General features: G+C 38.1%; 3 protein-coding genes across 8 annotated transcripts in view; 2 read left to right on the forward strand and 1 right to left on the reverse strand.

Annotated features, from left to right (window-relative positions):
* LOC147846232 (uncharacterized) overlaps positions 1-18548 on the reverse strand; it is an 849179-nt gene that overhangs the window by 370686 nt on the left and 459945 nt on the right. The gene's annotated exons all lie outside the window — the stretch shown is intronic.
* LOC147846237 (uncharacterized) lies at positions 5271-8428 on the forward strand. The gene has a single exon (XM_087240206.1). The coding sequence runs from the start codon at positions 5411-5413 to the stop codon at positions 6329-6331; it is 921 nt and encodes a 306-aa protein (XP_087096332.1). The 5' UTR covers positions 5271-5410; the 3' UTR covers positions 6332-8428.
* prkag2b (protein kinase, AMP-activated, gamma 2 non-catalytic subunit b) overlaps positions 12873-18548 on the forward strand; it is a 105522-nt gene continuing 99846 nt past the window's right edge. For all 6 annotated transcript variants that reach the window (XR_015478298.1, XR_015478296.1, XM_087240537.1 and 3 more), the window contains exon 1: positions 12873-13172. Coding sequence is in view for 3 of the 6 variants with exons in the window: in XM_087240537.1 (XP_087096663.1) it covers positions 13086-13172 (87 nt within the window). In the remaining 3 variants the exon portion in view is untranslated. The remainder of the gene's footprint in view (positions 13173-18548) is intronic.

Below are 18548 nucleotides of genomic sequence, written 5' to 3' on the forward strand. Positions count from 1 at the left end.
AAAAAAAATCAAAATAAAATCTGGTAAAATAAAAAAATAATTAATCTCCTTAAACAGAGAATTTGTTTGCAATTAGAACCTTATCCAAAAGAATACAATAATTAGTTATTAAGCATGATCAGAAAACAAAGAGGAATTCTCGTAAATTAGAGTTGTTGCTTTTTGTTATTATTTTATCACCTTTTACACCTTGCTAGTGGAAAACAACATATCATCCAGTAAATATAGTATTGCAACTGTACAATGATTTTAATTTATGTGAAATTAAACACATAAAGTCTAGGATAGATGAACTGTCATGTCACCAATATATATATGCAATTTTTATGAAGTTATGAGTCTAAATCAAAATGTAATTTGAATGTGAGCCTAATGTGGCCCATGTGGAAAGTGATAAACTTGGGGGCGCATGCGCATTTGCTGACCCCAGACACTGGCGTGCTTGTCTCTTTTCGTTTGTTTGTTAGTTTGTCTGTTCGCGGTAAAGTTGGTGCTTGCTCGTTTGCTTGTTTTAAAGTTGTATTTTAAGTTGTGTCCCAAGAAGAAAATGTTGGCGAAGTTCTTCGTGGTGCTATGGATTTTAAAATGCGTCATTGACTGCGTCTGTGCATTTGGAGCTGGAGTGAATCTGGGAAATTTGAGAAACGATGGATTGAGGACGATTTTTTACAGCTGTCAGGACCTGTTAAGACTCCGATATGAAGTCAAAACACCATCAAAGCTGCCGCATGCCCCCTCTGAAATAATTGGTTCTACAAAAACAGCATCTGGTAAGAGGGCGAAACAGCGAGGTGCTAGAGGTGGAATTCGAAACCTGCTTAAACGCCGTGGCGGGTGGGAATGGGAAGGGGTTGAAGCAGACCCACAGGAGGTTTATTGGATGACTTATTCTGAGCACAGACCGAGCAGGCAGCAACAAACAGACTGACCTCTTTGGCAATGGAAGGCCACCAAAACCGTTGACGGATAGATGCCAACGTCCTCCTCACTCCTGGGTGGCAAGTGAGTTTAGATGAGTGGCTCCACTGTAGGACAGAAGAACGAAGCAATTTGGGAACAAACAACAGATTCGCTGGGCATCCCTCAGGCACCTTAGCTCCCTGAAGAGCCTCTCTGACCTGTGATTCAATGTCCCAGACAACAGCCGCCACCACCCGCCCAGGATGGATAATAGGCTTGGGTGTGAGGCTGTCCCCTGGGCCATCGAATTGCCGGGAAAGAGCATCTGGCTTTACATTTTTGTAACCAGGACGGTAAGACAAAATAAAATTAAAGCGCCCAAAAAATAATGCCCAGCGAGCCTGCCGTGAGTTTAATCTCTTGGCTGAACGAACATATTCAAGATTCTTATGATCTGTCCAGACCAAGAATGGCTCTGAAGTCCCCTCCAGCCAATGGTGCCACTCATCCAAAGCCAACTTAACCGCCAATTACTCTTACCTATATCATAGTTCCGTTCAGCTGGGGATAGACGATGGGAAAAGGAGGCACAAGGGTGTACCTTGCCATCTGCTAGGGACCACTGTGAAAGGACCTCCGAGGCATCCACCTCCACAATAAATTGCCTCTCAGGATCTGGGAAAGAAAGAACAGGAGCAGAAGAAAAGCACGTCTTAAGCCTTTCAAAAGCAGCCTGAGCCTGAGAAGACCACTGAAAGGGAGTTTTTGTGGAGGTGAGTGCAGTCAAGGATGCAGCAATTTGACTATAGTTGCAGACAAAACGAAGATAAAAATTTGAAAAGCCTAAGAAACGCTGCAGAGCCTTGCGAGAATCAAGAGTTGGCCAGTTGGAGACGGCCTTTACCTTGGCTGGATCTACACGGATACCCTCTGCAGAGACAATGAACCCCAGGAACGGAACCGACCTAGTATGGAACAAGCACTTCTCAGCCTTGATGTACAGCAGCTGTTGCAACACCTGTCTGACGTGCTGAATGTGCTCCTGGAGAGAATGGGAAAAGATCAAAATATCGTCTAGATATACAAATACAAACTTGTTCACCATATCTCTCAGCACATCATTGACCAGGGTCTGGAAGACAGCCGGGGCATTGGTTAACCCAAAGGGCATTACCCGGTACTCAAAGTGCCCAGTGGGAGTGTTGAAGACTGTCTTCCACTCGTCCCCCTCACGTATGCGGACCAGGTGGTAAGTGTTGCGGAGGTCTAACTTCGTGAAGAATCCTGCACCCTGCAACAACTCAAAGGCTGAAGACATTAAAGGTAGGGGGTACCTGTTTTTAATTGTAATATCATTCATCCCTCGATAATCGATGCAGGGTTGCAGGGACCCATCCTTCTTCTCCACGAAGAAAAACCCTGCACCCGCTGGGGAGGAGGAGGATTGGATGAGGCCGGCTGCCAGAGAGTCGCTGATGTACTTGTCCATAGCTACGCGCTCAGGACCAGAGAGGGAGTACAACCTGCCCCGAGGAGGAGAAGTTCCTGGGAGCAGATTGATGGCACAATCATAAGGTCGGTGCGGTGGGAGAGATATGGCCCGGGATTTGCTAAAGACCAGACGAAGATCATGGTAGATCACTGGAACACCCAACAGGTCAGCTGCCTCCACCTGAGAAACAGAAAGCACAGAGCCAGGAGACAAGGCAGCACCCAAACAATGTTTAAGACAAAAAGGACTCCAGGACAGGACAGAATTTTTGGCCCATTCAATATGAGGATTGTGTTTTATCAGCCAGGGGTGTCCTAACACAATGGAATTACAGGGGGACTCTAGCAGATAAAACACAATCTCCTCACGGTGGTTGCCAGAAATAATGAGACTTACTGGGACAGTAGTGAGAGAAATGAGGGCAAGATGTGCTCCATTTAGGGCTCGAGCAGTCAAGGGAGTCTGTAGAGGAGTTGTAGGAAGCCCCCATTTGGCTGCCAGAGCAGAGTCCATAAAATTCCCCTCTGCTCCAGAGTCGACCAAGACAGCACATGGGTGATAGGAGTTACCCCACTGAACAGTGGCAGGTAGGAGAGTGCGTGCTAAGGAGGGATCATTGACAGGAGTTACGCTCACCAATACCCCCCTGGCTACTGGCGAGCATTGCCTTTTACCAGACATGTTGAAGCAAAATGGCCAGATCCGCCACAGTAAAGGCATAGCCTATTGGTTATGCAGCGCTTCCTCTCCTCCGCTGAGAGTCGGGTACGGCCAATCTGCATGGGCTCAGACTCTTGGAAAGTATCAAGACTGGTGGGGGAAAGAGGATCTTGGGACCCTCCTTGTTTCCAAGCAAAACGAGCCATACGGTTGCGCTGACGTAGTGTCAAACGATTATCCACCCTGATGGCCAGGTCCACCAGACCATCAAATTCAGTAGGGAGCTCTTGAGCTGCTATCTCGTCTTGGATTTCATCTCTGAGTCCATGCAAAAATTGGTGCCATTGTGCTGCTGCATTCCATCCACATGAGGCTGCCAGAGTTCGAAACTGGATTGAATAATCAGAAACAGAGCGATCCCCCTGTCGAAGAGAAACCAAAAGTCTTGCTGCCTCACGCCCATGAACAGACCGGTCAAAAACTTTGATCATCTCTTTTTCAAAATCATTGAAGTTAAAACAGTAAGGAAATTTGGCTTGCCATACTGTGGTTCCCCACTCACGAGCCCGGCCAGTCAGAAGCGTGATCACGTAGGCTACTTTGGCTTCTTCAGAAGAAAACGTGGCTGGTTGGAGGGAGAATACCACTGAGCACTGGGTCAGAAAGGCTCGACAGACAGAAGGGTCCCCATCATAGTGAGGTGGGGGGTTCGCTCTGGGCTCTGGGGAACGATGGACAGGAAGGAGAGTTGAGTGGGCTGACATCTGCTCAGTACGGAGCTGCAGAAGCTGAGCGGTTAGGTCTTCGATCTGGGAGCCCATCATTTCCAAGACCCGGTTAGATGAGGTGAGCTGACTTTCATTGCGACCTAATAGAGCTCCCTGCTGGGCCAGGGCTGCTCTCACAGTATCTTCATCTGCTGGGTCCATTTTGGCGAGATTGTTCTGTCAGGGCCAGTAAACAGAAAAAAAACCCAAATGCAGGTGAAGACAATGATTTATTGTAGAAGGCAAAAATTCTAACAGATCAGTTCATAAGCCAGAATGCAAAATTGAAAAAAAAATCTTCTAAAGGCAATGTCTCAGTCTCAGGGGAAAAATACACAAAAACCTCAGTTCGAGAAATGGAAACAAAATGCTCTTCAGCAAGCAGTCCTCTCAGCCTGATCAAGAAAGAACAAAAAACTATTATAGTTCAAAAAAATGAACAACGAAAAATGATAAAAAATACTTGCAGACTTTGCTGGAGGGGAAGAGAATGACTGGAAATAACCAGGAACAAAAAATAGACTGGCCAGTAAAAACAGAGGCAGGTGTAATTGTCAGAACCACGCCAGTGTCCAGGACATCAAAAACTCAGGCAGCACAAGAGCAAAAACTTGGGGCAAGCCAGGGACTGCACAGAAAGGCTGGGAAGGTAGGGAGAGAGTCCTGGAGTCAAACAGAAAAAGGTTAACTAAAAACATTGTTTACCTATAGTTGATGTTGCAGGGTCCGAAGCAAACAACAATCTGGCACTGAACAGCAGAAACCAAGAGAATAAATAGGGGAGCTAATGAGGAGAAAATAAGCAAAGACAGGTGAGGCAAATCAACTAAAATTATGAGAACGAGGAGGTGGAGAGAAACAATCAGGAGCACAAACAAAGGAACATGTGGCTAATACAAACAGAACAGATAGAACCAGCCGATCAGCCAGGAGTCCTGAGACTTTCTGGTTCTCATCATAAAAAAAGTATAATACAAATACTGGTCTAATAAAATATTAGAAATACACAACATTTATTAAAAAAAATAATAAAAACATTTTAATAAAAAAAATCAAAATAAAATCTGGTAAAATAAAAAAATAATTAATCTCCTTAAACAGAGAATTTGTTTGCAATTAGAACCTTATCCAAAAGAATACAATAATTAGTTATTAAGCATGATCAGAAAACAAAGAGGAATTCTCGTAAATTAGAGTTGTTGCTTTTTGTTATTATTTTATCACCTTTTACACCTTGCTAGTGGAAAACAACATATCATCCAGTAAATATAGTATTGCAACTGTACAATGATTTTAATTTATGTGAAATTAAACACATAAAGTCTAGGATAGATGAACTGTCATGTCACCAATATATATATGCAATTTTTATGAAGTTATGAGTCTAAATCAAAATGTAATTTGAATGTGAGCCTAATGTGGCCCATGTGGAAAGTGATAAACTTGGGGGCGCATGCGCATTTGCTGACCCCAGACACTGGCGTGCTTGTCTCTTTTCGTTTGTTTGTTAGTTTGTCTGTTCGCGGTAAAGTTGGTGCTTGCTCGTTTGCTTGTTTTAAAGTTGTATTTTAAGTTGTGTCCCAAGAAGAAAATGTTGGCGAAGTTCTTCGTGGTGCTATGGATTTTAAAATGCGTCATTGACTGCGTCTGTGCATTTGGAGCTGGAGTGAATCTGGGAAATTTGAGAAACGATGGATTGAGGACGATTTTTTACAGCTGTCAGGACCTGTTAAGACTCCGATATGAAGTCAAAACACCATCAAAGCTGCCGCATGCCCCCTCTGAAATAATTGGTTCTACAAAAACAGCATCTGGTAAGAGGGCGAAACAGCGAGGTGCTAGAGGTGGAATTCGAAACCTGCTTAAACGCCGTGGCAGTCGGTTCCCTCTTCCAACTATATCGTTAACTAATTCTCGCTCGCTACAGAATAAAATGCCAGAACTTGAAGCACTGATAAAGTACAATAGAGACTTCAATAGAGCTAATCTTATCTGCATCACAGAGACGTGGCTGACGGAGGCAACGGATATAAATCTTGATGGATACACATTAATCCGTATGGACCGTGACATCGGCAAATCCACAAAAACAGTTGGAGGAGGACTGTGTATGTTCATTGATAGAAAGTGGACAACGAATATTACGGTACGTGAAACGCACTGTTCGGCTGATTATGAACTTTTGACTGTCTCATTCAGACCATTTTATTTACCTCGTGAATTTGGACAAATAACAGTTATTTTAGTCTATGTTCCTGGGCCAAATTTTGTTCAGGCTGCTGAGGGCATTGCAGCAAGTTATAATACAGCACTGTGCAACTCTGGGAATAACCCGGTTTTCTTGCTGGGAGACTTCAATAAATGTGACGTATCTACCTTGCTTCCGAATCTTGAACAATATGTAACCTGTCCGACCAGACTGGATAAGACTCTGGATAAATGTTTTGGTAATGTGAAAGATGGCCTTATAGGGCCAACAGGAGCACTGTGGATGCCTCTCTTACTCTTTTGAACAAAGTTCAACATCATCTAGATAGGCCAAATACGTATGTTAGAATACTTTTTATGGATTTCTCAGCTGCTTTTAATACTGTTCAACCTAATCTTCTTTTAGAACGTCTTTATAATTTAGGAGTAAGTAACTGGTTGATTATATGGATCAGAGAGTTTTTAAAAAACCGACAACAACGTGTCTGTGTCAATCATGCTATGTCTGACTGCTCTGTTTTAAATATAGGGGTACCTCAGGGATGTGTACTATCACCTCTTTTATTTTCTATATATATTAATGAACTGCAGTGCAATATTGATGACAATCTCACACTCATAAAATATGCTGATGATCTGGCATTGGTTTCCTGTCAGGAAGAAATGAATAGCTCTTTATATTTTAGATATATTGATAGTATTATAGATTGGTTTGGCAAAAGTTCATTACACCTAAATATTGGGAAAACAAAAGAGTTATGTCTGGGGAGTCAAACAAGAAGAGTAGATACTGGACTCTTTAAACCAGTCACCATAAACGGACAAATAGTAGAGCAGGTTTCAAATTTCAAGTATTTAGGCACAATTATTGACAATAAATTGAATTTTAATAGTAATGTAGAGGCGGTTTATAAGAAAGCAAGTCAGCGCCTCTATCTCCTCCGCAAATTGAGAAGTTTTAATGTTAGTACACAGACTTTAAACTTGGCATATAGATCACTTATAGAGAGTGTTCTCACATATAATATTGTTTCATGGTTTGGTAACACAACACTTAAACAGAAAAAGAAATTAGCGCAAATTATCAATCAGGCAAATAAGATAACTGGTCACAAACAGCATTCATTGAAGATTTTATTTGACTCTTTTATGGAAAAAAGAGCAGTTGTGATTTTTAAAGATAATACACACCCCCTTCACTCAGCATTTGAATTGCTACCATCAGGACGCAGGTTTAGAATTCCTAAAGCACGAAGAAATGCCTATAAAAAGTCATTTATCCCAATGGCAGTTGTTGTTCTGAACCGGATCAATGTTTGTAGTGAATGAGGTGGTTACCAAGTATGATTTGCAGTATTGTGTATGGGGCTAATTTGGTTTTTAAACTTTTAACTTATGTTGTTGTGTTGATAAGTGTTATTGTGTCGTTGTTGTATGTTTGTAATTGTTGTCCTAAATCCAGTGTTGAAGAAAAATTTCCTTTCTGTGTCAAGCAGAACGGACAATAAATAAAGTTTAAACTAACTTGGCCAAAATGATGGAGGACCAATGTGGGCCACAGTTGGCTAAAAAGTACTATAGTCATTTAAGGGTAATCTGAGTTTAAATCTAAAGTGGTTTACACATGTATGTGCAAATGTGGCCCAGTTATCTCAAGACATATCGTCACCTTAGAATTATAAGGTTCTATCTGATATTGTCAAAATTGAGATATTGACATATTCTTATTAAATGACAACTTATTTACATTATGGGATGTTTTTTTAGAAGTTGTTTACCTGTTAAGATTCTTTATTTAAAAACAAATGTTACACACATACTGTTTGCTATATGGATTGCAAAAACTTTGAAGCTCAATATCTCAAAATCATTTAGAATGCAGATAGAACCTTACAATACCAAGGTGACGATATGTTTGCCACTTTTGGCAAATATTTGGCACAGTAAACTCTGGCTAATGCAGCCATTAGCTTATAGTGGCCCTGAGAAGTTATGAAAAATGTGGCCCAATTATCGTAATACTTAGTTAGCTCTGGCTATTGTGGCTGTGAGCCTAAAGCAGCCCAGAGAAGATGAGGCAAATGTGACCCAGTTATCTTAAAACATATGTGGACCACATAAACTAAAGTTACCATCATGGAGAAAAGTGTTTGCTTTAGTTGGGCTCATAGCCCTGAACCTATTAATATACATTTTCTTTTTGGCTGCTGTAACTGTTAAGAACTTTGCTTGATAAGTTAATTCATTACCCCCGCCCATCAAAGTTCTATAAAAAAAACTATCAAATTAAGTGAGGCACAACCTGTGTTGAAATAATATAATTCAATGATGTTAACCAATGTTTGCTCCATTGTTAGAAATCATGTAATAACATGCTTGCATATGCCACAGAAATTTGAAGGTTGTTAAATAAAAAAAAAAAAAAAATATATATATATATATATATATATATATATATATGGTTAAACTTCTGCTCAATCAATCGATCAATAATCAACGTATGAACCTCAACAAGTGACAATTAACAAAATGAACAAAAAATTACAAACAACACAAAAAGGATAATAAAAATGACAAAATCAACAACGTCAACATAAACAGCAGAATCAACAGCAAATAAGGAAAAATGTAGCATCAATAAGCAATAGAATGTAGTCATACTGCAATGCATACTGGGATTTTTGTACTTTGCCACACCCAGCAAGTGTAAGGTGTAGGCCAGATCTGGGTCAGAATAAAAGCAAATTGTCGCCCAGAATAGGGTTCATTCTCGTCCATTTGGTTGAATTCTGGCTAATATGTGATATTGCTTTGGCTTATTTGTGGCCCAGACCTGAAAAACAGGAGCGGACCACCCTAGACCCATCATTCCACTCAGTATGTGGTCCAGAAGTAAGTGTCTGGTGTGGGCCGCATCTGGGTCAAAATAAAAGCAAACTGTGGCCCAGAATAGGGTCAATTCTGGTTCGATTGGTTGAATTCTGGCTAATTTGTGATATTGCTATGGCTTACATGTAATTGTGGCCCAGATCTAGCAAACAAGAGTGGACTGCCCAAGTGCCATCATTCCATGTGGTATGTGAACCAGATGTAAGTGTCTGGTGTGGGCCAGATTTAAGCCACATGAATTTTGCTAGCTGGGATGAACCAACTGGTTTAAACACAACCATCAGGTATGCAAACACACTGCTGCAATCAATCATATGTAACCTCAATAAAACAATACCTCAAAAACCTCAATAAAAAAAACAATATGATAGTTTAGCTATAAACTATTAATTTTTAATAAATATGCTTACAGTAGTACAGCTATTAGTCTTTAACCAGTTAAACTCTGCTGCTATTTTGGGATTTCCGCCTGGATTTTGCCTACCCAAATTTAAAAGCTTCCCAAATCCACATGCAGAAGTGTAAATGCAAAAATTTTGTATTATTTTAAAGAAAACCCTTTGAATTTTCATAAAACACTAATAAAAGTGTTTAAAATAACTGTATATGTTGTCTGTGTTATAATAAACGCCTAAAAAAGAGGCGCTTTTTGTATTTTTATTTTTTTTATGAACCCAAATTTGAAACTGTACCTTTTAGGTACTGTCTGGTCTAGCGTGCTGTAATTAATTTTGGTGGTTCCTACAAATGTCTGTAATCATAGGAAAAAAGAAAAATTTCTCTACCTTAATTAATGCAAAAGTTATTGTATTCCAACTGATAAGCGGTGCTATACAAGCCACAGGGGCCGATCATTGTTTTCATATTTCACTATTCTTTTGTTTAATCAAACATAATTCACTATGTTTGGGTCACATCAGACATATAAAGGGATTACTTATGCACATCACCTCAAAAACCGAGGAGAAATGGCCCTGAAGCACACAGCATAAGGTAAGAGATGACAGCTGTCTGTGCTATCTGGGGTTGCTTAGTGATCATAAATGTATTGTTTTCATTTTTGCGCCATGGAAACACCGCAATTCATTCGGCAACTGTTTGATATGTGAATATAATTCAGTAAAAAGAATGCTAGAACCATATAAGCACCGGCAAGAGCTTTCATTTGAGCTTTAACTTGTACATGTGTCATATGAAAAATATGAAAATGAACCAATGTAAAATACCTAGCTCGGGTATCCAAAATACTGTGTATTTAAGTGTACATAACTTTTGTGCAGTAAAATGAAACCCAAAGTGATGCATATGTGCATAAAATATAGATTCTACACTTTCAAACGAAACCACTTACGGTGGTCTGGTGCAATGCTAGCCCTTTAAATCTTGAAGCGAAAGTCGATGACATCACAGAGTTTAAGAGTTTAAGTGGTTAATAAATATTGAAGGCAATGTCGCAGTAAGAGAAAGCACGAAAGGTAGGAAAATTGGTAAAACGGAGACAGGATAGGGAAGCATTTTTTTATATTGAAATGTATACATCACCAGAAAGCTGAATAAATAAGCTTCACATTGTTGCATGGTTTGTTAGAATAAGGTAATATTTAGCTATCGGTACTAAAGTATTCAGCACTCACTGTATTCCATGTTTAAAACGGTGTGTTAACCTATAACATTTGCATTAAGATGTATTTAAATTGATCTACAAAGGATTGAGGGTGGAGAATGCAGAGGAGGAAAGAGTTCTTTACTTACAGAGGAACAGTACAAATATAAACATGGGTTCGGACAATAATGTGATGTGTTACAAAGAAATTTAAAGAAATAATCAAAAAATAACATCCTCATTCAGTGTTTTATGCCAAAATCAACAATAAAGAATAAATAGCTAAAGGCCTCTACCAGAACAACCTGGTCTCTCATAACACCTGAGCAGTGCCACAGTTAAGTATTAGTAGCCCCAACTAAGTATTGAGTGCTGTGGATGCTCATACTTTTCAGTACGCAAAGATTTCTAAAAATTCTTTATTTGTATTGGTCTTAAGTAATATTCAAATTTTCTGAGATACAGAATTTGGGGTTTTCATTAGTTGTCATAAAAATCATCAAAATTACAAGAGATAAACATCTGAAATATATCTTCGTGGAATGATATATTCTAAGACAACAGGAGGTTAAACTCACATGATACCAGTGCAGAAATGTGATAATTATAAACATCAATTCAAATATTCTCCTTGAACCATCAATCCACTGGTTCTATTAAACCGATTTCAGCACTTCAATTTTATTTGTGTAGGAATACATCATTTCTAAATTTGTCTTATTTAAAAACAAAAAGGCATCACGGTGGCACAGTGGGTAGCACAATTGTCTCACAGCAAGAAGGTTGCTGGTTCGAGTACTGGCTGGGCCAGTTGGCATTTCTGTGTGGAGATTGCATGTTCCTCCTCATGTTTATGTGGGTTTCATCCGGGTGCTCCAGTTTCCCCCACAGTCTAATGATGTGTTTCCTAGTGATGGGAAGGGCATCCACTGCATAAAACATACTGTATGCTGGATATGTTGATTCATTCCACTGTGGCGACCCCTGATTATTAAAGCAACTAAGCTGAAAAGAAAATGAATGAATGAATGAATGAATGAATGAATGAATGAAAAATGAAAAAATATTAAAAACAAATCTACTCTATGTCTGGTTCCAGGTTTGATACAGTCACAGAATAGTTCTGTTCTTTGCAGCTTCACATTGCAGCCAAGTAAGCTGCACACATTGAAATATTGTTTCCAATAAAAAAATGTATTTAATGTATAAATGTAAGTTTATTCATTCATTCAGATTATTAATCTGGGATCACCACAGCGGAATGAACCACCAACTTATCCTGCATAGGTTTTACGCAGCGGATGCCCTGCAATGCTTCACTGGGAAGCATTTATACACTCAATTTTAGCCTACCCAATTCAGCTATACCACGTTTTTAAACTTGTGGGGAAAACCGGAGCACCCTGGGGGAAACCCACACGAAGGTGTGGAGAACATGCACACTCCACACAGAAATGCCAACTGACCCAGCTGAGGCTTGAACCAGCGACCTTCTTAATGTGAGGCAAATGGGCTACCCACTGCACCACCATGCAGCCAGAAATGTAAGTTTACATCTTTAATGCAATGTAAGTGTTTACTCTAAAAGTATGTAGTGACATTACGAGAGGGATGTATTTGATTTCATTGATGTAAAGTCATACGTGGTTTGCAATTCCTAGACACATATAGGCTAATGGATAAGCTATCTCTCTTTAAGAATGATTGCTGTGTGTGCTTATAACATAGAATAGAATAGAATAGAATAGAATAGAATAGAATAGAATAGAATAGAATAGAATAGAATAATTTTGATATTATTTTTGATTTTAGTATCTGTGCCGACATTTTGTTATGAATTTTCAAATAGATTACAAGCACGTAGCCATCCTGGTATAAGGGATGGTTCTTTTTTTCTCAAAATGTGGACCTTTTTGCAGTTATTCACCTAATTTACAATTTATGAGATTTAAATACTGCATTTTAGTGACATTAAGCACTATTTTTAGCTGGATTAGCTTGTTAGATTGTCATCATAATGACACTTAATGTACCAAAATATTTCCTAAAGATTTAGAATAAAAAAACTTAATAAATACTTAAATACAAATTTATTATATTATAAATCATTAGAAAAAAAGTAGGAATCTGTTAAAGTTTTAAATTAAAAACTAGCCTATTGTAGCCTGTAGACTGGCCAGAACATTCAAAACATTAATTTGAATAATAAAAATATTTAAACATAATAATAATAAAAGACCTTTACTTTTCTAGCCTCTCTTGTAAAAAAAGGATTGATACGAACTGTCAGCAGAACTCCGTCCGGACTGTGCAGCACTCGTAAAGTTTTGCGCAGCTCCTCCGTGAGGGGATCGAACCTATTACAGAAGTAAAGAATGAATGCGGATGTCCTCCACGCAGTGACACTAACAAGGAACAGAAGTCTCGGGATGATTTATATTTAACTCATATGAGCTTTTGCAAAATTCGCATTACCTACGGCGATTTGATATGTAGCCTGGCATTGAATAAGTTAGAGATTGTATAAAATTCTTCAGTACAAAGAATAATTCTGACTGCAGAAAAAATGGGAAGTACAGTGATGGACTCCAAGGAGAAGGATTGTGCAAAGAAATTCTCTAAGAAAAAGCGATCCCTGCGCCTTAAAATGCCAGTGAGTTGTTTTAGTTGTACATGTTTTGTAACTTTATTGCTTCAATAAATGTCGTCATTTACGCGTGAGTGTTACGTTAGGTGGCTGGGAAGCATTAAAAGTGTACAGCATGTTCTCATTGCCTATAGTAAGCAACAAATGGATCGATCCGGTGCCTTTTTAGAACCTCAGATGGTATATGGTATATTTAGAACGTCTTGACAGCAAGGTATTGCATTTATTAAGGTAACGTTAGCCTAAATGTTTAGTCAGTGTTAAGAGTTGGTGTGCTCTTGTCCTGCTTGCATTAATTCGATTCGAACATGTGGGTTTTTAATATCAAAATATTTTAAATTATATAATTTAAAATCAGTCTTTCATAGCTGTCAAAACTTGAGCTGCAATCCCTCCCTCATCTCCCCCTCCCTACACGCGAACGCGTGTCGGTAAACATGAATGCTTGTGTGTGTGTGTGTAATCTTTGGTTGAACAGGCGTTTGTTTGCATACGACAACAAAACAGATCATATGCTAGCGTGCTGTCAATGGTTTTGATGGAATTACCCAAAATATATGACTTTGAACGCCTTGCTATGAGCCAGGCTTTGCATGAAAGTGAAAGAGGAAGTAGTACGGGAAAGCGCGTTCTCTACAGCAGTGACTCGTCATTACGCAATATTACATGCTGGCTCCAAAAGTACATCATGTAAACACTGTTGTTCTAAATTTAAAGCTTGTTGCTCTTTCATAGGCTTATATCTACATTCCTATACCATCTTCTACAGTGACAGTAACCTGCTGAAAGGGTAACAGGTACAATGTAAACATCAGTAAACATCAATGTCACCTTTTTTTTTTTTTAACTTTACACTCAATTTTTAAAACCGCACACATATCAAAATGAAGCATTTGCATTAAATGGCAAACACATCTTTCATAATAGTAAATGTTTGAATAAAGCCTGTAAACATAGTTGCTCTAAATCTAAAGCTGTGTGCTTTTCATGGGCTTATATATCTACATTTCAGTACAATGTTCTACAGTGACAGTGATCTGCTGAGAGGAGTAACAGGTACACTGTAAACACAGAACACATGCAGAAACTTTTCTTGTAGAAACTAGTAGCTTACAAAACCATAAACATACTGTATGTAGACAAAAAAAAAAAAAAAAACTTATGTAAAACAAAAGTACATTCTTTATATACAGTAGAAAACACAATTGGGTGTGGGGGGTCTTGAAGGGACAAGCATCCATTTCCTGGAGAAGCGTCCTGTGGGCATACTATAGGGTTGGCCATCATACACTTTCCAGAGCCAGGCTGAGAATTCCTCTATATGTTTTTATTGTGTGTGTGTGTGTGTGTGTGTGTGTGTGTGTGTGTGTGTGTGTGTGAGACCTGGTGAATAAATGTAACATTTTGAGGTTTTGTGTTTGAAAAAAGAAAGCAAGTCTGTTCCTGTTAGATTTTTATGTTTTAGATAGACCATTGTGTGTAGTGTTTTACAGTTTTTTCCAACTGCTTAAACACAAAATCATTTCATGTTACACAAGTTCTGAAATCTCTCACTTAGAATGCAAAACTACATCCAAAATTTCCAAAACCAGAAGCCTCTTCTCAGCCTTGAATTAAGTGTCCATATGCATAAAACATTTTTTTTCCAAAACACTACACATAATTCTTAACTTAAAACACAAAAATCTAACAGGAACTGACTTGCTTTCTTTTTCCAAACACAACCAATCAAAATGCTATATTTACTGTATCCACTAGATCACACACCCTCACTACTTACAGTTTTTTATGATTGCTTACGCACTAAAATGTAACTTTTCCCACAATAAGCAAAACCTAACACTCAAGGAACTAAACACAAGGGTCTGCACGTGGTCAGCTTCACAGTTTTTGCAAAACATTACTCACAGTAATTGCATAACACTTAACACACTTGGATGCTTTTGACACATATTTTTCATGATGGAATTCCTTGCGATTTCAAAGCAAAGGCCTTCATATGAACACACACATGAACCAATGGTTAAACACAGCCATCAGGTGTGCATACAAAGTGGTGCAAAACTGTAGACCCACCAATCAAATGTAACCACAATATAAAAGCAATAGGTAAACTATTAGTCTTCAATAAATATGTTCATAGTAGTATAGCTAGCTAAAAATATAACTATTCAATAAATATGTTTACAGTAGTATAGCTATAACTCGTCAAAAAATATGGAAGGCAATGTTGCAGTATGGAAGACGAAACACGAAAGGGAGAAAAATTGGTAAACAGAAGACGGGATGAGAATTTCTTTTTTATAATGAAATATATACATCACCAGAAAGCTAAATAAATCCACTTTACATTTGTTGTTTGGTTTGTTAGCATAAGGCATAGTTTAGCTATTAGTCTATCTCTGGTGAATACAGTATGTTCATCTACTTTATAGCAATACCACTTAAACCCATATTATATCAGTATTAGTCAGTTAGTAATTATACAAGTGTTTAAGATTGATTACCGTAGTGTGTAAATGAAGCAATCAGATTTATATTGAGTGAAGCGTGTGTGTTCCGTACAGTGTCAAAATTGTGTTTATTTAAATTATAAATGGCACCTTGTACATACTTTCCAACAACTCATATTCCAACAGCTTTCATTTTCATTATTTTTTGCTGAATCTTATTAAAAACAAACCTAATATTGTATTATCCTATATACAACATACAGTAAATAGAAATATTTTATCCAGTAAATATTGTAACAAATAAATAAGTCTAGTATATCCAGATACATCAGAATAATGTAGCTACTAGCTAACAATATTTATATATTATACTATATATACTACACCAGTCTTATCTGCCTCTGAGATAACTTGCCTGAACTGTCTCTATCAAATGTCCAATCTGCATCATTCTCATGGTCACTAAAACTTATTTTATCCTCACTTTCATCTGCAGAAAGAGCCAGTTCTGTCCTTTTCTTCTTTCACTTACCAAAGAACATGGTCGTACTCTCTAATACCCTGTATTCCATTTTTTTCCAATTGTTTACACACGTTTTCTGTAAGCTGGTCTCATATTGTCAGACCTCTACACACAAATCACAAAACACACACACACACATTGGGCAAAACTCTGCAATTCTTCTGCAAAATGAAACTCTACATTCAAAACAATGTGATTTCTTCTCAAAATGGTATTTTGTTTTATAAATGATACACACAAGCCATCACAGGAATAGACATTTATAAGTTCAGTTGAACACTGATGTGCTTAATGTAAAACACCATAATGTATGACCACTTCTTCTCCATTCATCATTTTGACTTTCTGTAAGCCTTTTTTGTTCAATGTTACACTTTACTACAGACAGTAGGCCTACAAAAGTTCATTGTAAAGTATTGTTTTTATACAAAACAAACAAATACCAAATATATTTTACTGTATTTTCCCCACAAATACAGTGTACACAGTGTTCATCCCAACCAACACAAAGTTGCAGATATCGTGGTCTACATATACCATAAACAGAAGTATTTACTGAATACAGTCACAGTAAAACATTTTTTTTTTATAAAAAACAAACAAAAAAAAAAACAACTGTACTCCATCCTATTTTCTGTTTTGGTCTGGCCAAGCAGTGGGGGAAATGTCACTTTGCATGGCGAATCCAGCCACGAAAAGCATCAACTGCTATAGCTTGGAGAAGGGGTATACTGTACATGTGTGTGGATTTCGGTCATACACTTTACATCTCCAGGCAGAAAAAAATCCTCAATAGGATTAAGGAATGGAGAATATGGAGGGAGATAAACAACTAAAAAACAAGGGTGGGCAGTAAACTAGCTGTAAACCAGATGAGCCCTGATTTCTAAATTGCAACTCTGTGTGACAGGTGTTTACTCATGTGATGAGTTAGAATGCAAAGTAGGACAACTGACTTTACAATTGTGAATGACAGTGTGTTCCTTGTGAAAACAAAAGATTTTCTGCATGGAAATTGTGCAAAATGCAGAGAATTGTGTGTAGTGTTTTGAAAAAAGTGTGTTTTAAACCAGCAATTTGAGTGTAAAGCAGGAATTGTGCTTGTAGTTAGCAGAATTGGTTCAGGGGGTTGGTGCATCAGTTACATGTTGTAGTCATTGTGTCTGAAGTTCATGTAATTTTATGTAAACAATTGGAAAAAACTGTAATATCAATTCAAAAGTAGTATTGCCATTAAAACTAGATTTTATCTGTAATGCAAATGCTATTAACATACAACTAATTAACATTATATTACTAGCTTTCTTGTTCTTATCGTTAAACTTAAAAGTTCAAAGCTGACCTTGCTAGCTAGCTAACCTATTGTAACATTGCACTTTCCACTATTGCACAGTGTTGCTATTTGGCAACACATACATTTGATAGATTTACAAAAAACTAAGTTGATTGTGAGTTGTGACTATGTCATCATAACTTACTGGAGGTGATGTCTCAGATTTTTTTGTGGATCTGACATAATTCGATCCTTTGTTTTTATTGACGTTTATATTTGCATTTAGCAACTACTCACAATAAACCCCAGTCTGTCAGAAATCTGGCAGTGCCTGCATACCAATTTTTATTTGTCTGTCACCTTTTCTGTCTCTTCGTTTCTTTTTAGAGAGAAACTGGAATGCTTTGACACATCTAATTTAAAACCCGCTTTAGGTCCGACCATTTTCAGCTCTCGTCATCAAGTTTGCTTTTTATAGATCACAACTTTTGAATAGGAAGTGGCATAGAAACATTTCAGTCCTTGTTTTGTTTATACATTTATATATGGGATCCCTGGTATTCCCTTATTGAATCAAGTGAAATACGGTCAATGTGTTGTCAGACCAAGGACATGGCAACCTACAATATTTAATATGGCAGGAAGTGTTGTATAATTAGGAACACTGCTTTTCACTTCAATGTCTGACAGAGTCTAGTCTTAAGCGAGCCCTAAGAGGTGGGTCAGCCAGCGGTAAATACCATCTTTATGTGATGTGGCAGAGAGAGTTGAGTGGCATTTTGTGGAGTAAAGCTCCTCCATCTGACTTAGTGGAGGAACGTTTCTGTGGCTTTTTATAGCTAATATCTTTTAATGAGCATTTAATTGTTAAATTAGTAAATGTAAACTTGCACAACTAATTATCAAAAATAAACAAGAATGTCAACCTATATTAAAGCAGTTTATCACTGTGACGGTCGTAAGGTTTTGTTAACCAGTGTCCACTAGATGAAGGTGTTCCATGATCTGGTATTTTTCTGGAGTTTTGAACAGGTGCGGTGTTTTGCGGTGATTGACGTTTGGACCAGGTGTGGAGTGTTACCTGTGATGTGTGATTGGATAAAAACTGAGAGAACAGGATTGCGGGTGTTCAT

Source organism: Danio rerio, chromosome 2, assembly GCF_052040795.2.
Source record: "Danio rerio strain M-AB ecotype USA chromosome 2, GRCz13ab, whole genome shotgun sequence".
Classification (NCBI taxonomy): Eukaryota; Metazoa; Chordata; class Actinopteri; order Cypriniformes; family Danionidae; genus Danio; species Danio rerio.

Coding starts and splice junctions, on each gene's coding strand:
- LOC147846237 (XM_087240206.1), top strand. CDS start 5,411: ATGTTGGCGAAGTTCTTCGTGGTGCTATGGATTTTAAAATGCGTCATT.